Genomic DNA, 23888 nt, shown 5'->3' with positions numbered 1-23888 from the left:
TTGAGTCCTCTGTCTCTCTCTCTCTCTCTCTTTTATGAGTCTTTCTAAAATTTTATCAATTTTGTTGATCTTATGAAGGAAACAGCTCCTGGTTTTATTGATCTGTTCTATTGGGGTTTTTTTGTTTGTTTTTGTTTTTTGTTTTTTTAGTTTCTATTTCATTTATTTCTGCTCTAATCTTTATTATTTCCTTCCTTCTACTGGTTTTGGGTTTTGTTTGTTCTTCTTTTTCTAGCTCCTTTAGGTGTAATTTCAGGTTGTTTATTTGAGATTTTTCTTGCTTCGTGAAGTAGGCCTGTGTTACTATAAACTTCCCTCTTAGAACAGCTTTTGCTGCATCCCATTTTGGGCTGTTGGGTTTTCATGTTCATTTGTCTCCATGTATTTTTTATTTGATTTTTTGGTTGACTCATTCATTGCTTAGTAGCATGTTACTTAATCTCCATATATTTGTGCTCTCTCCAGATTTTTTCTTGTGGTTCATTTCTAGTTTTATAGCATTGTGGTCACAAAAGATGCATAGCATGACTTCAATCTTTTTTAATTTGTTGAGACTTGTTTTGTGGCCTAATGTGATCTAATCCGGAGAATGTTCCATGTGCACTTGAAAAGAATGTGTATTCTGCTGTTTTACGATGGAATTTTCTGAACATATCTGCTAAATTCATCTGATCCAATGTGTCATTCAAAGCCACTGTTTCCTTGTTGATTTTCTGTTTGGCTGATCTATCTATTGATGTAAGTGGGGTGTTTAATTCCCCTACTATTACTGTATTACTATTGATTACTTCCTTTATGTTTTGAAAATTTATTTTAATTAACTAACAAATTAATTAATTAATTAATTGAGAGAGAGAGGGCACAAGCAAGAGGAGGGACAGAGGGAGGGAGAATTCCAAGCAGACTCCCTGCTGAGCACAGAGCCATATGCGGAGCTCAGTCGCACAACCCTGAGATCATGATCTAAACAGAAACCAAGAGTCGGGTGCTCAGCCGAGTCACCCAGGTGCCCCTCCTTTGTGTTTGTTATCAGCTGTTCTATGTGTTTAGGTGCTCCTATGTTGGGTGCTATCCATTACTCTGTCCTCCAGGTCACTAATCCATTCTGCTTCTTCTAGTCTACTATTTATTCCCTCTAGTATATTTTTTGAAAATGATTTATTTATTATTTTTAGAGAGAGAGCAAGAGAGCAGGGGGGAGAGAGAGAAACTCAAGCAGACTCCACACCAGGCACAGAGCGTGGAGCCTGGCTTGGGGCTCAATCTCACAACCCTGAGATCACAACCTGAGCCGAAACCAAGAGTCAGATACTTAATGGACTGCATCACTCAGGTGCCCCTCCCTAGTATATTTTTACTTTCAATTATTGAGTTCTTCATCCCTGATTAGCTCTTTTTTATGTTTTCTATCTCTTTGTTGAGGGTCCCGCTGAGGTCCTCCGCTCTTTTCTCAAGTCTGGTGAGCATCTTTATGACCATTACTCTAAATTCTTTATCGGGCGTATCACTCATCTCCATTTCATTTGGCTTTTTTGCTGTGATTTTGTCCTGGTCTTTCATTTGGGACATATTCCTCTGTCTCCTCATTTTGTCAAACTCTGTGTGTCTGTTTCTGTATTTTAGGAAAGTCAGCAACATCTCCTGCTAAATAGTGGCCTAATGAAGAAATCCTGTAGTGCCCCGCACTGCAATGTCCGCTGTCACGAGAACCCAGGATTTCAGGGGTGTCTGCTGTGTGTTGCGTGCTCCCTACTTTTGTGTCGGAGCCGCATTTGCCTTTAGTCCAGTTGTCTGCAATGGCTTTCTTTGCCTATTGTGGGCAGGGTTTGGTCCGGTTAGTGGGTCCATCTGGGCCCACCTTGTGCTCGACTTGGGTCAGACCAGGTGTTTGCCAGAGATACAGTAACAGCAAAATGCAGGGCTCTTTCCCCTTTGCCGTCCCCTGAGACGCTTGCAGTCAGACCAGATGTCTGCCCCTAGCCCACTGCTGTGTGTGTGGTTATCTTCCCCTCTCCCCAGGGCAAGAGTCATTTTGGAGTGGTATTGGCCCCCACCAGGGCTGCTTTGCACACTGCCATGCTTGTGGTGCCCCTTTGGAGGGATCCCTGCCAAGGGCATATTGGGGAGTCCATGGGAGAACCCAGAGACAGGGTGCATGGTGTGAGCAAGGTTTGTGCTGGTCTGATGTGAGAGGGGACTTGTAGCCTCTTTAGAGAACTACCAGATTGGAGGGTTAGGTCTTCAGGAGAATGTGGGAGCAGGGATGGTGGGAGCACACTATTAGCAAGTTAAGTGGAGAATGTTCACACTGTGTTGGTTCTTGCAGGTGTCCATGTATCTGGGTTGGAGTGGGGTGGAGGAAAATGGTGCCTGCCAGTTCTTTGCTTCTTAGAGAAGTTTCCCAAAGATCCTTACGTTTCCAGCACACTTTCTGAGATTAGTAAACAAAACTCCCTCTCTTATACCCCACGTATTTTTCAAACTGCTACTCCGATGCTGTGTCTCAGCAGGGATATTTGTTTTGCTGTCTCTTTAAGGGTAGGGACTCTGTTTCCTAGCAGCCTCTGGCTGAGCCTGATGAATTTTAAAGTTCCAGGTGTTAAGCTCCACTGATTATAAAAACTTGGGAAGTTAAGCCCCTGTGGTTTTCAAAGCCAAATGTTCTGAGGATTTGTCTTCCCAGTGTGGGTCCCCCACACCAGGGGTGCCTACTGTGAGGCCCGCTCCTCTCTCCTCTCTGCACCCATGGTGTCCCTCCTGCCCACGGACGGTCTTACTGGTCAGTTTGGCTCCCTACCGTGTCTCTCCCCTTCCCACCCTCTTTGATGTGGCCTCTTCTCTACATTTAGCTGTAGAGAGTCTCTCCACTCTTCAGGTTATTATCTGGGTTATTGACACTAGGAGTATCTACGTGACAAGGAGAACTTAGGATACGCCTCCTCATCATCTCCCCCGGAATTGACCTGGACGGACAAATCTTGATTCCTCTACGGACATGCTTTTAGAACAGTTAGTATTTGATGGACAAGCTGGGAGATGATATAGGTTGATGTGTTTGAGTCTGTGTTTGAGCTTTCTGAAGAAAGGAGCCATCAGGGTTTTTTTTTGTTTACAACTATGTCCAACACTTTGCACAATGTCTGGCCCATAGTTTTTCAGAGAAGATTCTGGAAAGAATGATATGCAGCTTGTGGAGTGAAACATTTATTAAAATAAAAACACTATTAGTTGAAAAGTAAGAGAAAAACTAAAATGCAGCAACACAGAAGCCTCAGCTACAGTGAGAGAAAAGCTGAGAGTGAGGGAGAGACAGCAATGAGCATGACTGATACTGAGAAGGAGGCAGAAGCCTGAGTTCTTTCCGTCGTTTCTCTCTGTAAAACTGTCTTTCTCATCACACTCACATTCTGCCCCGTGGCACTCTCCAATAAAAATGACTTGTTTTCAAAATGTCCTTGAGGGTGAACTAGCACACACAAAACACGTGCAGGGTCACAAGAGCGAAGTGATCATGGTGGACACCTGCCTCGTCTCACCGCACGTCCCCTACGCGTGGGCACACATGCACACTCACATTCGCTTGCATTCACTTATGGATCTTGGCAAAAACAGTCAAAAGAAAGGGCTTCTGCTTAACCCCTCTTTAGACAGTCACCTCTCACTCTCTCAAGAGTTTAATTCCGCGGGCTGGCAGGGCTTCCTGCTAAGGCTCTGTTCTATCAGACGGGTCCTAAGAACACCCAGCCTCCTGTTTGCATTACTAATAGTATCAGTAGTGTGTTGAAACTGAAAGGTCCTGGAATTGTGACAGGTTTTGCCATGGGTCTTGGGATGGTCACGAACCTCTGAAAGCCCCATGAAGTGTCGCACTGGCCTAACTCGTGCCCTGTCTTCTCACTACATCCGTGCTCTCCCGGTGAGCTCCCACCTGAGGCATTTCAAATGTCAAGTGTAGGCAGTAATCACTTCTCCCTTCCAGGAACTGGTTTGTTTGGGCAATTTTAGACAATGTCTCAAAATTGAGAAGACAGAAATTGTCCTCTAATGAGAGATGATATTCAAAATATCCGACAACTCACGTGGCATGGACACCAACCACTTGGAAGGGACGTAGCTGATAACGATCAGTCCACACCGTCAGGGCAGACCAGCTGAATTCCCACCTGCTTGGCCTGCTACCCAAGGACATGCACGCAGCCCGTTACTCTAACACACCCCTGAGAACACATGGACCTATTTTATGACCCAGTCCCGGGAGCCATCTTCACGACCTGCCTCACTTGAAGAGATCACGATCTGGTACGTGAAACAGATACTGTGTTTATGTTTGAGTATGGACTATGAATAGTCTTCGTAAGTTACATTTTATTGTATTAATTTCCTACTGCTGCCTAGTAAAATACTACAAACCTCGCAGCTTAAAACAAGACAAGGTTGTTACCTCACAGTTTCCATGTGTCAGGAGGGTTGACATGGCTTAACTTTAGCTGGGTCCTCAGAACAGGGTCTCCTAAGGCTGCAGTCAAGGTACCAGCTGAGTTTGGGGGCTCATCTGCGGCTTGGGGTCCTCTCCCAGGCTCTCAGGGTTGTTGACAGGTTCATTTCCTTGCAGCTGTAGAACTCACGATAGCTTGCTTTTTTAAGGCTAGCAGGGAAGCTTGTCTGATCTTAGGGAAGGCCTAAATCTTCCTTTGAAGATTAGGTCAGGCCCACCCCCAAACAATCTCCTTTTGATGAACTCACAGAAATTCTGATGAGGGATTTTAATTATATCTGCAAAATCTCTTCATCTTTGCCATAGAGGGTAACCTCATCACAGGAGTGACATCCATCATATTCACAAGTGTGCCCACAATCAAGGGACGGGGATTATACAGGGTATATACGCCAGGGGGGGAAATGTGGAGACTAATTTAGCATGCTTTCTACTATACTTAACATCAGTACTTTTGTTATGCTCTGGTGATCACAAAGTACTCTTTTCTGTGATTGCAGATACTTGTTGCAAATTTCAGGCTGAATCATGTGTTTCCAAAATTGACAGAACAAAGTATAGGATGGGCATGACACCAGATGAAATAAGCTTTTATTCTTGCATTATTTAAAATTAGCATTTTGCCTTTCATAAATTATTTACATTACTTTCTTATATTTTAAGCAGACACCACTGGCATTTTTATGGAAAATGCAAAATGAAGATAAAGATGAACAGGTCTAAGCAGTTCACGGCTCCAAGATGTGGCTACACTGCTTATATGTGGAGAAAACGGACCTAACAGAGTGTCCTGCATGTTCACACTTGTATTCACCTGCTAGGGCTGGTGATAACACAGAATAACACAGATAGGGTGGTTTAAACAACAGAAGTTCATTTTTTCCACAATTCTGGAGGCTGGAAGTCCAAGGTCAAGGTTCTGGAAAAGATGGTTTTTGGTAAAGTCTCTCTTCCCAGCTAGTAGACAGACACCTGTTTTCAGTGTCCTCACAGGGCCTTTCTTCTATGTGTGCATGGAGAGAAAGAGAGAGTTCTGGTGTCTCTTCCTCTTATAAGGATACCAGTCCTATCAGATTTGGATTCATTCTTATGACTTCATTTAGCCTTAATTACCACCTTAAAGGTCCTATCTCCAAATATAGTCACATTACGGGTTAGGGCTTCAACATACGAATTCAGGGGGACACAATTCAGTCCATAGCAATACTCAACATACCTGTGGACAATGAACAACCTGGCAGCTTTTTCCTGCTTACGATTCCCATAGACAGTGCTGTAGCTGTTGTTTTTTAAGATTTTATTTATTTGTTCATTTGAGAGAGAACAAGATCGTGAGTAGGGGGAGGAGCACAGGGAGGGGGACAAGCAGACTGTGCGCTGAGCACAGAGCCCAATGTGGGGCTTGATCCCACAACCCTGAGATCATGACCTGAGCTGAAACCAAGAGTCAGATGCTTAACCAAATGAGCCGCCCACGTGCCCCAGACACTGTTTTTAAAATCACGAATCACCATTAAAAAATTCATGCACATATTCCAAGAAATCTCTCTGTCTATGTTCTGTCTTTGCTGAAAATAATAGAGTGTCTTCGACTGGTAGTCTGTTACCAAGGCAACAAAGATACACATGTGCCCTGAGCAGGGCAACAGAGCAACCTCTTGTCCCTTGGTTCTGACAGAATTATTACAAACTGTGCCCAAACAAACCAGTTGTACCATTTTCCCCAGTAATGAGACAAGAAAGGTCCCATAGGTCTTCATAAAAGGAATATAATAGACCCATAGTTCCATAGCCAAGGATATGTCTCCCTCTGATGGACTCTTGGCTCTCTCTAATGAAAGGTGCGACCACACAGAAAGCATAGACGCTTCTTCCACAGAGGTTAGGTATGAATGTCAGGATCTGTGGTAGAGACTGCTGTTTACAACCCAATATACTTTATCTCCCTCTTTTGTTAGTAACTGAGCCCCTTTTTTTAAAAATCAGTGGCAATGTGCCCTGTGAAGAAGCCACGTTTTCTCTCTCCCCCTTGCAGCTAGAAGTGATCAAAGCATCTAGAGTATTGTCTCGGACTCATGAGAAAGCTTTTACGGAGGAAGCACATAGCCACTGTGTGTCGTTGTCAGTGCTTACCCTCCCTTCTCTTTGTTTCTGCCTGAACTATGCATTTCATGTCTGGAGACAGAGCAGCCATTTGGGTGACTGGAACTTTAGGAACCACCTTGGTTAAGAGTTAACTTCAAGGAAGGAAGCCACGTGTTAAGGAAGATGAATCTAAAATGTGGAACAAGCCTAGACCCATAATGACACCATGGGGCTTCCATACCAACTCTGGGCTATTGGACTCTCTCGTGTGAGGGAAAGTAAGTCTCTGTGACTTGCCGTGTAAAGCAAATGCTTAACTGATTACAAAATGCAGAATGAAAATATCAGAATGTCAAAATTACCTTAGAAAATCCTTTAAATCCTCCATAAAATACAGTTAAACAGTATGGCATAAGTCCTGAATGGGTTATAGGCATGAGGAGATATTTAACCTTTAATTCTTGGGGCCAATCAAGAAAATAGACTTAATTAGGCTCTATCCTTGCATTGTTTCAAATTAGTATTTGTCTTTAGAAATTATCTACTTTGATTTCAGAGACTGTGATTCAGAAATTAAAAATCATATATGGTCTGAAAAGAAAAATATAGGGAAGTCCCAGTATATCTAATCCTGATAGCTGGAAGCAACATGTGTGTATACATGTGTGTGTGTGTGTGTGTGTGTGTGTGTGTGTGCATGCATATATGGAATTACTAGATGATTCCACCTTCACTTTTTCACTGGAAATTTTATGACTTAACTGTATTACTTAATGTTTCCTTATGAATTTTAATTAACATTTTGATTTTTTTTAAGGTTCTTGAACAAGTCATCATCATGGACATCCTGACTACCAAGCAGGATGACTGGGATGCCCTTAAAATCACTCACACTTTCTCCCCAGAGGTTTTGGGTGAGCTAAATTTGATTACGTCTGCACGGTATGTTTTTTCAAGCAGAATTATGGGGCGAAGTATCAATATGACTGAAATTGCCTTCTCTTTTCTCTTTCTTCTTTCCCTTTCTCTTGCATTCAGCTCAACACTATGGTATGTCTGAAACAGAAAAGTCACTGCTGCCATGTGGTTTTGCCAAACTGTGAGTATGTGAAGCTCTGAGAAGAATGGCAGGTGGAAAGGTTCTGGAATTTGGATTTCCCTAAGGAATGTTACCATGTTGCTAAGCTGTGTAGCGTATCTTAACAACCAGGGAGCCCCGTGGGCTCCTTGGAGCAACAGTGGGAGAAACTGGGGGGAGACAGTGAGATTCCTTTGGAAGCATTAGACATTAGGCTGTCTCTGCCAATTGAAAATTCCCAGCTCAAGTGCATAGATTTAAGGAAATCAATGACAGCTCAATATATAGCCATTATGAGGCTTGGAGGGTATCAGCAACCTTGAGTTCCGTCAACAAGATTACCTTCTTTGAAAACTGTCCTCAGGTATAATTTTAAATTCGTCATTAAAATAATTTTCAATCAGTTTAGGTTTGCTTTAGTTCATGGACCTTAGGTTCATCTTCTTTTCAAGACCATGTGAAGGCCAAATAAATCTGTTTTGAGGTAATGGGGTATTATCTTTTAAAGTAAGCCACCTGTCATAGAGGAGATCATACAAATAAAATAAACTAAGGTTGTGGAATTTATTTCCACATGTATTCTGTGGAAAACTAACTTCGTATAACAAATACCGAGCATATACTATGTGACGGGTACAGGGAATACAGAGGTTGGACCAGACCACTGCCTACGTGATGATGCTATCTTATGGAGAGAAGCAGAAAATAAACACAGAAATGTAAAAAAAAAAAAAAAAAAAAAGTCAGAGAGCGACATGCACTATGGACATAGCTTAAGGAGGGTAAGGGTTAGAGAGTGATGGAATGGAGGCTGGGAAGATGGTAGGAACTACTTTAGAGAAGGGTAAGGAAGCCTTTTGGAGAAGAAGGCCTCATTTAGGCAGAAGAACGAATGAAGTGAAGATCTGAGCGGTGTACATTTTGGGCTGCCCCTAGCAAATGCAAAATGGTTCAGCACTTATCACCTAAATGACGATCTTCACATCTCTGGGAATTCATAGTAACTTTCAGCTCTTCGTTGATCAGATATGTGTTCTCCTGTTTTAAACATACATTGTATGTAAGTGTTATTTTGGACTAAGATTATGAATATTTAATACAGATTTGCCTAGTTCAAAAGTAACATTGACCAGGGTTAGGACTAGATGATTACTAATGCTTCTGAAACACAGATTTTGAGGATTTTGTGTCACGTAGTCTACATAAAATCCAGTGGTGTGCTAATATACAGGCCGATTCAAGAGGCTGGAGGAAAGGAAACACTGCTCTCAGAAGCACTGTCACAATTCCCTGGATGGCAAACAGTCTAGAGCAGTATGCTATGGGCCAGTGTCACTGCCCTGCAAATCCCCTGCATTCCACCTGTTCGTTACTCCCCCGCTTCCCCTCTGGAGCTCATGGCAACCACTGATGTCTTTATTGTCTCCATGGTTTTGCCTCTTCCAGAATGTCGTATAGCTGGAATCATACAGTATGCAGCCTTTTCCTACTGGCTTCCTAGCAATATGCATTTAATGTTCCTTCATGTTTTTCATGGCTTGATAGCTCATTCCTTTGTACTGCTGAATAGTATTCCGTTGTGTTGCTGTACCACAGTTTATTTATCCATTCGCCTATTGAAGGACACCTTGGTTGCTTCTATTTTTTGGCAATTATGAATAAACATTCATGTGTAGGTTTCTGTGTCAACGTGATTTCAACTCCTTTGGGGAGACATCTAGGAGTGAAATTGCTAGATCAGATGGTAAGAGCGTGTGTAGCTTTGTAAGAAACTTCCAATCTGTCTTCCAAAGTGGCTGTACCATTTTGCATTCCCACTGGGAATGAATAAGGGCTCCTGTTGCTCCACGTTTCTGTCAGCATTTGGCATTATCAGTATTTTGGATTTTAGCCATTCTAATGGGTGTGTAGCAGTATGTCATTGTTTTAATTTGTAATTCCCTAACGACAAATGATGTTGAGTATCTTTTTATATACATGCTCTTTTGCCATCTGATGATCTTCTTTGATGAGGTGTTCGTTCAGCTTTTTTGCCCAGTTATTAATTTGGCTATTTGTTTTCATAATGTTGAGTTTTAAGTGTTCCTTGTTATTCTGGATAGAAGTCCTTTATCAGATATGTGTTTCACCATATTTTCTCCCAGTCTGTGGGCTGCCTTTTCATTCTCTTAACAATGTCTTTCATGGGGCAAAATATAGTTTCACTTTTCTTCAGGTTTGAGGTAGTTTTATTTTTTCATCATTAGATCACTTGTTAGAACAATTCAAAGTACAACTTTGTCTTGAGTTATTCATTTACCTCATTTCTGAAAATTTAAGTTTATTTTTTAAAGGATTTTATTTATTTATCTGAGAGAGAGGGAGAGGGAGAACAAGCGGGGGGGTGTGGGGGGAAGGGCAGAGGGAGAAGGAGAAGCAGACTCCCCACAGAATAGGGAGCCCTGATGCGGGGCTTGATCCCAGGACCCTGAGATCAGGACCTGAGCAGCCACTTAACCAACTGAGGCACCCAGGTGCCCCTAAAATTTAAGTTTAAATCAGACTTTCAGTAGCCCATAATGTATGTTGGATTTTGTAAAATTTTTAATGATATATGTGGATAAAATATTTACATATTGCCTTTATCCCTTTAACATTATTTTGAAACTTCCAATAGAAACAATAAAGTCATAACATCAGATAATTGAATATAGAGTAAGCACTATAGCACCTTTTTAAATATAAGAGCAAGATGAATTTCAGACTTCTTGGATGCACTGCAGTTTTCATAGGAAGAAGAAGAGTCTTCTTGGTTGTTTATTGACCTTTAACACCAGAATGTAAAGTATATCGCCACCCTTCAAATTAACCTAAGAGAATGATCGAGGTGCGGAAGACACACATAGTAGAATAGCTGAATATTCTAGCTGCCATCTCCATCAGTCCCATCAGGTTTCAGATGAGCAAATCAAAATCTAGGAAATAAAGGAATTTATCCTTGGTCACTTAGCTTGTTAATGGCAAAGCCAGGACCATACATCTCATTTTTATTCAGTTCAGTGTACTTTCCACTTTCCAAATTGCCGACTGTACCTTTTTCCCCCAATACAGATAAAAATGAATTTACTAACTTATTTGTGTGAAAGATCCCACACAGAAAGCAGAATGAGTAAGTCTACAGTTTGAGGTACAGAAAGAGGGTAGAACTAATTCCTAATTATTTATAAGGAACAATAAGAAAATATACTTTTTATTGTTAGATAACAGTACTTTATAAATTAAAAATATTTTAATATATTTTATTTAGCCTAGAAAAGTTTAAAATTTATGAATATTAGATGTTTTGTGACAACAGGGCTTGTAATTTATACACCATACGCTCTGAATTTATACCATGAAAAAGTTGAACACAGATTCTTTGGTCTAAAAAGGTAGTCAATGAACTAAAAATGTGTGCCCAAACAAAATCTTGAGATCAATTTCTAGAACATGGACATATTTTAATGCTGAAATTATTCTGACCAGAAAAACTCCCTGTGGTGGTTAGAAATAAAATGTATATTCCCCAGTATTGCTATGATGAATTTCCATGTAAGATAGGAAATATAAACAAACACCAGAAAAAAAAATCCTTCTTTAAATTTTAAGATAGTATGTCATCTTTTTTTTTAAGTTTTTATTTATTTGTTTGACAGAGAGAGAGAGTGAGAAAGAGCACAAGCAGGGGGAAAGGCAGAGGGAGAGGGAGAAGCAGGCTCCCCACCAAGCAGGGAGCCCCACATGGGGCTGGACGCAGGACTCCATCCCAGGACCCTGGGATCATGACCTGAGCTCAAGGCAGATGCCTAACTGACTGAGCCACCCAGGCGCCCCAAGAGTATGCCATCTCTAAGAAAGTTTATTTAGGGACGCCTGGGTGGCTCAGTTGGTTAAGCGTCTGCTCTTGGCTCAGGTCATGATCCCAGGGTCATGGGATTGAATCCTGCATGGGGCTCCTTGCTCAGCAGGGAGCCTTCTTCTCCCTCTGCCTGCCAGTCCCCCTGCTTGTGCTCTCTCTCTCTCTCTGACAAAGAAATAAATAAAATCTTTAAAAAGAGAGAAAGTTTATTTAACTCTTTCCTATGTTTCTAATCCAGAAACTTTTTCCAACATAATTGTAAATTCCCAAAGAGCCCTAACATTATCTTTGCTCCCTTAGGCCTATGACACTATAGGTGTCTAATAAATGATTGCTGAGTGATTGATAGAAAATCAGTAAATATTACTGAAAATCGCAAATAATAACATGCCAAAGGTTCTCTAATTTATCATTTGTAGATGCAATATTAATCTTTTTTTATCAGATTTGTTTTCTCCTTTAGGTGTCACTATCTTCTCAGAAGATGATACAAATTTAAGAAGCTGGTTGTCTTAAAGCATAATATGAAAGGTTCCCTTTATACATATTACATCGTAACATGAAAGGTGCAGTAATGTAACACACATTTGTGGGTATTATATTTTAAAGCTCTCATTTTCATTTACTGTATCAAAATTGATAAACACATTATGTATCGTTATGTTGGTAAGCTAACACAGTGACCTTAAATGTAATTAAACATAGAACATATTTTAAGGTTTTGAATTTTCCAGGAGAAATTCTTCTGTTCCACCCATGCCTGTATTCATTTCAATGTTTACAAAAATTTGGTCTAAAGTAAAATAGCCTCACATTGTTTTGACAAGAGGAACACTTCCGGGCAAAGAGGGAAGAAATGTTTAATGTGCACAGAAATGTCAAGAACCCCCTCATCAAAATGATTGTCCTTCTATGATTTCAGGGTCTAAGCACCTCTGAAAGTGAGGTTAACGAGGTAGAACCCCAAGACCTTTGCAGCACCAGTGGAGAGGGGCAAACCAGTACCCCAAGGACGTGAGCCTCAAATCCCCGGCGTCTGCTCTTCTGTTTGAGAGCAAAGGCAGTCATATCATGGCTAGAAATGGAGGCTGTTTTCTAGTCCGGCACACCCCTCATCCCAGGAGGGTCTGCCACATCAAAGGTAAGGTGACTCCAGGTCCTAGCATGTCTCTCTCTCTCCCTGCATTTGGGCTCCTTGATCATTCTTGTGGGTAAACACAGGGATACTATTCAAAATATTTAACTAATGGTGAGGCACAGACGTTGACTGTTGAGACAAGATGCCAGCCTTGGAGATAGAACAGAGCCGGTAGGCATCCTCTGTGCCAGGCGTTAATCCTGGGATTTCTTGACTGTTAGGAAAGGGACCTGGAGAGGTGCCAAACAGCTCATAGCAATGACTGACCAATTGGTATAGAAGTATTCAATATTTTAACAAACTGCTTGGACATGCTGGCATTTACATGCTGTATTAGCCCTGGGGAAGCATTTATATTATCCTCCAGCCCTTTCCCCTCTTTCTCTCACTTTCTCTCCTCTTTCTTTCTCTTTCTCCCCTTCCTTCCTCCCTCTGTCTCTCCCTCCCTCCCTCCATTTCTCCTTCCCTCCATCTTTCCCTCATGCCTTCCCCATCTTTTTCTTTCTTTCTTTCTTTCTTTCTTTCTTTCTTTCTTTCTTTCTTTCTTTCTTTCTTTCTTTTCTTTCTTTCTTTCTTTCTTTTCTTTCTTTCTTTCTTTCTTTCTTTCTTTCTTTCTTTCTTTCTTCACATTTTAAAATTTAGTGTCTTTAGTACCATATACTGCTAATTTCCCTCCTGTCTCTGACTTCTCCTTCCCCGATTTTTTTTTCTTTCTGAGTCTGTAGTAAATGTTGGAGTCTCTCACAGTCCAGTCCTTGGCCATTTTCTCTCTTTATACTGTGACCCTATTCCCATTTACTCATTAACAAGTTTCAAATACCGTCTATAGGCCAAATACTTTCAAATGTGTGTCATAAACTCAGACTTCTCTTCTAAGATCGAGACCTCCATAGTCAACTGCCTGCTTGACCTTTATGTGAGGCACTGATGCTTCATGGGCACCTTGAATTTTGCTCTTTGAAACTGAACTCTGGATCTTCCTTCAAAAGTGTGTTTCTCCGACTAGTCTACCTTAACTAGTAAGTGGTACTATACAATTTGGGCCATTCTTGAACTCCTTCCTCTCCTTCCTTTCCTCCTGCAATACTTCCCTTGATTTTGTCACTTTTTCTTCTAAATATTTTGTAAATTAAGCCACTTCTCTCCACGGCCACAGTTACAGTTCCATTCTAGGCCATTATTATCTCTTGATCTGACTACCACTTTTGCAATTTGTAGCCTCCTAACTGCTCAATTTCCACTCCTGCCCTCATCCAGTCCACTCTCCATAGAACAAGAAAGATCATATTAAAATCAAATTTAACTGTTTAAATGTCCTACTCAAAATGTTTCAGAGGGGCGCCTGGGTGGCTCAGCCATTAAGCGTCTGCCTTTGGTCCAGGGTGTGGTCCCGGCGTTCTGGGATCGAGCCCCACATCGGGCTCCCTGCTCCACTGGGAGCCTGCTTCTTCCTCTCCCACTCGCCCTGCTTGTGTTCCCTCTCTCGCTGACTGTCTCTCTCTCTGTCAAATAAATAAACAAAATCTTTAAAACAAAAAACCTTTCAGAGACTTCCCTTGCACTTAAGATAATGTCTATCTTGACATAGACTAAATGTTCCCTATGATGTGGCCTCTGCCTCTTATGACTCATCTCCTATCAATACTCGCCCACCTCCCCCATCTTCATTATATATATGCCACACTGGACTTGCCTAAGTTCCTTGAACATATAAGACCTTTCCCACCTCTGGATTTTCACTCATAGTATTTCCTCTTGCAATAAAACTCCCTCATTATTTGCTGTTTCTAATTTTTCAGGTTTTGGTTTAAATGTACCTTAAAAGAGATATTCTAAGCTCCACATCCTGAATCTAAATTAAATTTCCTTATAGTATATTCTCATGGTACTCTATCAGAGCAATTGCCTTTGGTCAGGTTCTCCGGAAATAGACTCCGGGATGGAGATTTGTGTGAAGGAGGTTTACTGGGGACTGCTCTTAGGAACAACATGTATAAGAGGCCAGGGAAGCAGGATTGGACAGAGGTTGAACTGTGATGCAGACAAAAGAGGCGCCAGTCAGTCCCATAAGGAGCCATGCACCACTCTGTAGAGGGGTCTCAGCTTAAAGCAAGGAGGTCAGGCCTTTGTAACCCCATCAACCACTCTCTGGTCAAGTTCTCATTGTGCATGAGAGCACAATGAGAGCAATTCCCAGACAGGGACTCAGCGTGAGCCATCGGTAGCCGACACATCTGTCGGGTGGACAGATGAGTGTGTTGGTCCTGAAGGCACGGTTCGGGTAGAGGCACCCCCACATCTGCTACAGCAATTATTGCAGCTTATGTTGAAATATTTTATTTGATTATTATCAAACATCTTCTATGAATTTGTGAGCTCCTTGAAAGCAGAAGATGTGTCTGATTTGCTCACCACTTATTTCCGTTTCTTAGAGTGCCTGTCACGTGGGAGATAATTCTTGTGGAAGGAGAGAAGGAAGCTTACGTTACATCCAGATTAAATTTTAGAGCCTCTGATAAATTTGAAGTAGAGTTCATATTCGACCTCAGCTTTCTAGTTGTGTGTCCTTGAGCAAGCGATTTCATTCTTTAAAAAATCGTTCTAGCTGAAAGTGAAAGAGGAACAGGGCCCTCTGTAGGGGTTGAGAGATCAGTTAAAAGGCTGACTCAGTCATCCACGTGAGAGGGATCACGGATGGGCCAGGGCAGACAGCGGAGCGGAGAAGCGATGCCTGAACTTTGGGGTAGAGCAAGAGAAAAGCCCAGATGAGCAGCACAGAGAAAGCCATCAGAGGGTTATGAGGTAAAGCGAGATTCAGTGAGAATGGCTGGGTGACTGACCATCAAAGACAAATTCCTAAAGAAGGTCAGGAAAATGAAGGCCAAGAGAAAACAAACAGATATTACAATAAAGAAGTCATCGATGGCTTGGAATCTGTTGTCTTGGCAAAATCTGATGGCAGAGTTTTTCAAAATCCGTACGAGAAAACATTGTTTTATATATTTATTTATGTATAAATTCAATTAGCCAACATATAATGCATCATTAGCTTTTGATGTAATGTTCAATGAGTCATTAGTTGCGTATAACATCGCATGAACTCCTTAATGTCCATCACCCAGTTACTCCATTCCCCCACCCACCTCCCCTCCAGCAACCCTCAGTTTATTGTCTGCAGTTGAGTCTCTCATGGTTTGTGTCCCTCTCTGATTTCTTCCCATTCAGTTTTCCCTCCCTTCCCCTGTGGTCCTCCATGCTATTCCTTATGTTCCACATATGAATGAAACCATATGATAATTGTCTTTCTGTGCTTGACTTATTTCACTTAGCATACTCCCCTCCAGTTCCATCCATGTCGATGCAAATGGTGGCTATTCATCTTTTCTGATGGCTGAGCAATATTCCATTGTGTATATGAACCACATCTTCTTTATCCATTCATCTGTTGAAGGACATCTCAGCTTCTTCCACAGTTTCACTATTGTGTAAATTGCTGCTATGAACATTGGAGTGCATATGCATTGCATTTAATTAGAACTTTTTTTTCCTATGAAGGCAAATACTACCAAATTGAGTATAATATTTTTTCTGACTTTCAAATATTTTAAAGTAAATTATAAATAACTCCTGTATATGTTAATTCGCATTCTGCCTTGAATTATCTTATATCTATAATACAATATAAAACTGTTGGCAGGCAAGGGACTGTTTTCAAATCCCCTGCAATGTCTACCACAAAGCCTTGCGTATAGTAATATATGTCCGCATATAAATATACGTTCAATTGAATAGAACATTTTCTTTGGAAATCTTTCAAGGATATTCATGCTAATTTTAACTGGAATTGTATGAGGAAGAGAAGAGCAGCAAGCTGCTTTATTTTGAGTGTTAACAGTTATGTGCTTTGAACCCATACTCAGTACAAGGACACTACAACTAATTTCTCTAGTTTTACCCCAACGATAATTCTTACGGTCCATTTTACCAACGTTCAAATGTTCTAGTCTGTGAGATCTAATCTTATTTTCATAGATAAATCCTTAAAAATCAAATCATCAGTAAGTTTATTCAGTCTGGGAAATGTCAATTTAAAGTCTCTATTTGTGATACATATATTTACTTTGCTAACAACACAACACAAGCCAGTTTCTGCTCACAGTGTACTTGGAAGAGATAAGACTACAAGGAAATAACTATAATACATTGTGTTATGTGCAATGATAGGAGTATGATGAGAGTTCAGATGTAGTACACAGATAGGGAAACCACTGGAGGAGTGTCAAGAATGCGTTTGACAGAGGTTTCGATTGGGAGATACATGATAAACATTAAAAAGAAACAATTAGCAGGACTTCGGCATTTACTGGACTTAAGGACGGAATAAAAAGTCTAGAATTACTATCAGGGTTTTCTAGCTTGGTTGACAGAGTGGATAGTGGACCAACTCTCAGTCTTGAGCATGTAGGAGGAAGAACATACACAGGAGGTTAGATTAAAAGCTTCATTTCAGACAAACATGTTGTACTTGTGCCAACGGAACATTCAGGAGTAAATGACCAAGCAGAGACTTGGAGCCTAAGGCTTAGATGAGACTGTAAAGTAGATTTGAAAAGCAGGAGCATATTGAAAACAGCAACGTTGTTGCCCAAGAAAGAAATCCCAGCAGAACTCTGAAAAACACGGAGATGTGTAGACACAGAAAATCCAGAGAAAGAGACCAAAAAGAAATAGCAGAGGTGCTAGGATGGAAAAAGTTGTCTCTGAAAATGGAGAGAAATGATTTTAAGGAAAGAAGGAATAGTGCATGTAAAAGATGAAAATTTTCCATTTAATTTACAAACTAGTGATCTCTACAACCTCTTCTATTACATAGTATAGGGAAGGTTTGAATTTATAGACATGATTATATTAAAATATTACATTTGCTTGGCAGAAGTTTTTAACTGTATTCTGAAGAGTCCTAGAGATCTGGGTAAGAGATAAAGATGGAGTAAAATGTGTTTGAACAAAGGGCACAGTAGCCAAAGAAATCTGAGTATCACTACTTCATGGCAAAAAATCATTATATCTAGTCGTGGAATTAAATGAGGCTTTTTGGAACTTTTGCTAAAGCCAAATTTTGAGATCATCTACGCGTGACTTGCTAAGAGATCATTTAAAAACTGGCTCTATGATGGTAGCCTATCTCCGGGCTCTTTTGCTTTAGAGAAAAGTTCATAGAAAGGAAAGAGAGTGAGGATTTCTTTGAAAAGAGTCACTGGGGTGCTGTGTACTCCCCTTCCCCTCCATGAGGAGCAGTGGTAGCCGCCTTCGCCTGGACCTGCAGGGCTTGCCAGGGAACCATGTATGGAGAATGTCTAGAGAGGAGACAGAGCTCACTGGCTAGCTAGCTCCTTGCCTGTGCTGTTCCTGGTCTAACCTACACTGTTTATGCAGTGGATTATGGGGAGACTATTCCTGGGGTGAACTTGTTCTGTATCTTCTATGTTATGGAGGACACAGAGAATGGTGTCTGATTCTCTTCTAAAATCTCAAGACAAGAGCTGACTGGAGCTGGCTGAAGCTGGCTGTGTCAGTGGCACAGACTGGGATTAAGTTGCTTTCACACAGAAGACCAGGCAAAGGATCTTGTTTCCTGTGGGCTCGAGTGGACACTCAGGAGGAAGCTGGTCGAGAACGGTCTTGCAAGAACCCAGCCCAAGAGGACAAGATAATAGGACAACTCCAGCCAAAAGAGGCTGGTGACATTTCACCTGGGGTGAAGGTGGGAAGGAAGAGATGTTAGCAATTATCTGGTAGATACATTACCCATGGCAGTGAACAGTGTCAGAGATTTCCTCAGCCAGGGGTCTTCAAAGAACCCACAAAAATACCTCGTGAGGGAAAGAAACAGTATTTCTTCTCTGCCCCACAGATCTGTTTTCACAGATGCCTCAACACTAAATTAAAACCATTAAGCAAGTAAGACTTTGTGTCCCCTTCACCATTCCTTCATCCTCCACCCCAACTCCAGAGGAGTTGAAAGCAGTGAGTGGGGAAGGAAGAGTGGAAGAGCAAGGGGAAGAAACACAGCCCACACCCCCACTCTCCTCTGCAGAGGCTGGGTCATCGTTGGCCTGGACAGAGGGTGTGAAAGGAATACTAATTCTTTTATAGCACTAGCTACCCTGATAGTAAGTATTTGGCATCCTTGATGGAAAGTTTTGAGCACAATAAAGATAATTGCAGTTACTTGTTATTTTTAAAGTAAACTTTAAAATTGTAAACCTTTTTGTTTTAACATTTAAAATTTAACTTATAAATTTTATTATTTTACTTATAAATCTAGAAAATTTTAAAAATAACTTCAAGGGGGTCTTTGATTAATATTTAGTCCCATTTACAAACTTAGTAAAAAAATACCTTTAAAAGTTTAAATGTCAATTACTCATTAAGTAGATTTGCTTTCTTTTAAAAATGTCACATCCTTATCACATGGATTCTTACCAAGCTATAAATAACTCCTGTAAATTTAATAAATTAAACATAAATACAGACAAATACATTATTTAAAATATTTCTTTACTGTTTACCAACTTAATGATATTCTCATGCTTTTCTGCTTAAATATTACATACATTTTAAAAACACATATGCAATGGTTTTTACTAAACTTAACCCATGAATAAGAATAGTATGTAGTTTTTGTATTTTATTATTTCTGTCTTTTATTTGAAACCTTCCCAATGTTAAAGCACACCATTAACTAAGGAAACAGTTACCTTGGACAAAAACAAAATTAGAGTTATTTTCTCCTTAAACTGAGGTTGGATGTCAATCAGAAAATTAGGCAGGAATGTGAAATTTGAATCTTCACCTGGCAGTCTCTGAAAGGTGAGTCCTTCAGAATCATGACTGGAACAGAAATTTGATGCCCGGTACGGGGAGCTGGTCCTTCCTGAGCTCAGGACTCCATTACATAATTCCTCTGTATATTCAAGGAAGTTAATGAAATTCCCACTGATACTGTCCTAATCTCCTTCACTGCTGGGTTGGGTTTCACGTTTCCCCGACTACCTTTAAATCATTTAATATTGTCCCATTTGACTCTGAAGCCACTTGAATGACATTGCACTTTTTACATTTTTATGTAGTTCTTTCCTAACTCTTGGATAGATTGAATTCTCTCATATTGCTTATTAACCATTTTTTAATTAAAGGAGATAGCAGAGAAAATAGGGATTTCTCCATTGATTCATCTCCATGTTAATATTTTATTTCACTTGGTAGGCAATTTTTCATTACGCACCTGGGTCAATCACCTCCTCAGGTGTTTAAGATAAAATGATAAGATGTGATGTTATCTTCAAAAATTCTATTCTCATTCCTATTTAGAAGCAGTTACCATCCGTAAAGTTCTGAGTATCAGACTAAATAAAAGCTTTATATTTGGCTGTGTTATTAATTCATTTGATAAATAATCACAGAGCATCAACTTTGTGCCAGGCACTATTCTAGACACTGGGAACAGAGCAGCAAGCAAAACAGACAAAATACGTGCTTTCGTGAAGCTTACACTCTAGAGCAGCTCCGCAGAGCGATGTGCAAGCAGATATGATAGGCGACGAATGCTACAGAAGAACAAAAGAGCATAAAAGGATGGAGCGTGATGGGGTAACTTTCAGAGTTCTCAACAAAGACCTTTTTGACGTCATTTGAGCAGATAAGAAGGCGGTGGACTGATAGTCCTAGAAGGAAATTGAGAAAAGTGAGCAAGTATGGAAAACACTATCCAGAAGCTTCCTGTGCACCTTTCTTGGAAACAAAGCAGCCACGTATTCCTATGTCTCGTAATTCACTGTTTAACATAGAACAAAGGCCTACACACTTTCATTTCCTAAGCTGTCAATATGTCATGAGTTGGCATCGATCCAAAAAGAGGATCTGTCTATAATTCAATATGTAAGCCAAAGGCAAATTACTGTTACAGGAGAGTGAAGGAGCCTAGAAAGCTTGGACATGAGGACGGGGGTTTCTTTGTACCGCGTTTTCCTGCCTTCCCTCCCCCCAGTCTACCTCATCCTGTTTCCAAGCTCCTGCAGCTGTTCATACCTTCTGCCAGGACAAAAGCTGGGCCAGTGTATGTCTCTTCAGAGGCCTTGTTGTACTGAGACGTTCTGGATGCTTCAAACACCTGAATGTGGCGTTCGTGAAGAAGGCTAACAGAATTCCTTCGTCATCGTAAGACTTGGGAAATGCGAGGTCTGTCTGGGATGGAGGCAGATCTGTTGCCCTTGACTCCCACACCAACATCAAAGGTGTGAGCCTGGTTCTCAAGGCTGACGAGAAGGCAGAACATTTTCAGGAAGCATGCATTGCAAACATAATTTGCTACACTGACCTTCAAAGAACATCGGCCTAGCGCCGGTTCAAACAATGTGTAGTCTGACAGCTTGTGTAGACTTAGCAATATCTGGTTGGGAAATGGCTGATCGTTCAAAGAAAATCTACCCAAAACCTAATGTGGTTGTCTGGTCTGTTTATCGTGACTCACCTAGGTTTGAATAATATTCCCATCTGTACTGTGAATGATGATGAGAACTCATTGGGAGCATTGTGGGGTGTTGGCCAGTTCAACCACTTAGAGAAGGATGAGATACCGTTTGCCAAATGCGGTTACCCACCCAGCGCTGCAGCCCCTCAGAGCCCTGTCAGAGGAGCCTCGCCAGCCCCAAACCAGGTCAAGGTGCCCCCACGGCCTCATTCTGGTGAGTCCCTTGCAACTAATGAAATCTTTCCTGAGGCCTCCTGCAAACTATCGGGGGTGGCGGGGGTGGGGAGGGCAGGGAGGGTAGTCTATATGATTGTCAATATAGCTGCCGTGATTCTTAAATAGTCATGAAATTTTCTTGCTATGAAATAAGCTACTCATTATAAAAAATTTTCCCTCATTTAATCTCATTTCAGTAGTTCGATAATGTTAATAAATATTATTATTGTCTTTATTATGTCCAAAACCTGTTTGGTGTGGTTCTAGTTTCTAATCCCGACAAAAGTATCTAAGAGGTACTACAAATGCGTGTTTAGCCAACATTGATGAGGAAACCACTGCGACAAAAAGTGAGTCAGGGAAATGCAGTAGGGATGGAATTGCACGCTTCCGTCCCGCCCCGTGAGACAGTCAGCTCCTGAAGCTCGGGGCGCACTGTCATTGCCTTCTGTGTTTCTGGTATTCTTGGTGTCCCCCCAGGTCCCTGCACAGCGTTTGATCTTCAGTAATCAATTAATCAATGATTACTGAATTGAAACAAAAAAGGATTAATCAACAGAACATATAGTTAACAATATTGTATGTTTGGAAGTTACAAGAGTAGATTTAAAATGTTTCATCACAAGAAAAGAACTGGTAATTTTGTGAGGGGATAGTTAAGTACACTTAACTGTGATCATCACTTTGCAATATATACATATATCAAATCATTATGTTGTATGTCTTACACCGATACATTTTAAAAAGCATTAGTGGCATAATCTAAAGCTCTAGGTAAAATAGAAGGAATTCTGGATGGTGGAAATTGTATCTAGTTCTCTTTCTCTTATTACTGGAAGTTTCAGGGCACATGAAAATTATTTTGGTAGAATGTGGTAAAATATACTATCTTTCAAAGGATAACAGTAAGAGGGACCATGTGATTCCATTCTAAGGTCTTCACACTTGTTAACTCCTTTCATCCTTTCAAGGGTTCCTCTTCCTTACCCAGTAGCAATAAAGAATCAAAACCCACATACTCCACCTTCTCTCTGGTGTCCCTTCTTATACCATAAACCCCAGAAACTTAACAGTTGGGAGTTAAGTGTTGCCATCTGCTAAGATTTGTATTTCAGATGTGGGGCTCAGGTGATCTTTTTGGTTGCTGTTGGCTCTCAAGCATGACGGGAGACACGGGCTTTTCCTGCTACAATATCCCAGTGTTCAGATTCTGGATTTATGGGTGTCAGAGGGCAATGTCAGCAGATACGGTGGCTTTCAGATCTCAGCAGTGACCCAGTGCCTCATCTTTAGTCTCACAGATGTTGTGACAGCAACTGGAGCGTGAGTGGCATCCTGACTCCCCTTTGTCCTGATTGTGATAAAGACTGTGCCCCCCTGGGTGGGCCAGGTGCAAGGTGCCGCTCTTCAAGCGATTTGTGGGTTCACTGCTCCAGCCCTTCCACTGAGACTGCAAACACCTAATTCCCTGTCTCATTTACAGTTTAGCTTAAAATAGAGTGGTTTCTGTTTCCCACAAGTGAACACTAACTTAACAGATTCGCTCACCACCCATAACTCTGTTCTTCCTACTTCCTTCCTGCTCTCTTCTGGAGAGAGGTAACTTCACAATATTTTTCTTTCTTCAGCTAGAACTAATGAATTCAGTTACTATTGGGAAATGCACAATATCTTTTCATCTTGTAAGAAATTGTGTTAACTGTGGCTTCGGTAAAAAAGATAGTGTTACTTATAGAGAATATATCTTTAAATTAGTGCAGAAGGAGATTAAGCAAATATTTAAATGGTTTTAGAGTGATTTTATTAGATGAATCTTTGGAATGTGTAGGGTTGAGAGACTGATGAAATAAGAAATAAAGTAAAAAATGTAATTATAACTCAGCACGCATCTCCTTCTGGCCACAGGGCAAACAGCACACATGAAATCTCTTTAATCAGGGAAAGTGTCAGTTATATGGACAGGAAACAGAAAAACATGTCTTATACTGAAATATGTACTTTTAAAAACTAGTTTACCCAGATCAAGAAAACTCTTCCAGTCTTTCTTTATATCATCTTCCTGGGCATAGAACTAGTTTTGTAAATATAAATATACTTTTATTATGTTATTGTGGTATAACTTTACCTGCAAGGTTTCCAACATTTATAAACAGATCCCTGAGTTGACCTTATTTGAAATCCAGATACCCTCTCTTTTATTTCAGCAAGTGACATGTCTGTCATGTGGTAGAAAGTGTTTCAGTTCGATCTAAATATATTTTCCTGCAATATCATTTCAGAGCCCTGTAGAAAAATCAAGGAGTGCTTCAAAACTTCCAGTGAGAATCCCTTAGCAATTAAAAAGGTAAAGAAACAACTATTTACAGTTACCTTATTTAGTTCAACTTCTGTCATTTCCTCTGCTTTTCTTCACATACCTTTCTGAAAAGGTAACATTTCACAATATTCTTTACAGCTTAAATTTTT

At 40.7% G+C, this 23888-nt stretch overlaps 1 protein-coding gene across 1 annotated transcript in view; it reads left to right on the top strand.

Annotated features, from left to right (window-relative positions):
* C8H4orf17 (chromosome 8 C4orf17 homolog) overlaps positions 1-23888 on the top strand; it is a 42501-nt gene that overhangs the window by 3972 nt on the left and 14641 nt on the right. Inside the window, exons 3-6 of the mRNA XM_045792353.2 lie at positions 7398-7522; positions 12495-12676; positions 21211-21420; positions 23702-23766. Of these exons, the coding sequence (XP_045648309.2) occupies positions 7398-7522; positions 12495-12676; positions 21211-21420; positions 23702-23766 (582 nt within the window). The remainder of the gene's footprint in view (positions 1-7397; positions 7523-12494; positions 12677-21210; positions 21421-23701; positions 23767-23888) is intronic.

This window comes from Ursus americanus, chromosome 8 (genome assembly GCF_024610735.1).
Source record: "Ursus americanus isolate L20-20 chromosome 8, mUrsAme1.1.p, whole genome shotgun sequence".
In the NCBI taxonomy this organism is placed as follows: domain Eukaryota; kingdom Metazoa; phylum Chordata; class Mammalia; order Carnivora; family Ursidae; genus Ursus; species Ursus americanus.
Note: the sequence above shows the minus strand (reverse complement) of the source record. Positions and strands in the feature narration are given on the sequence as shown.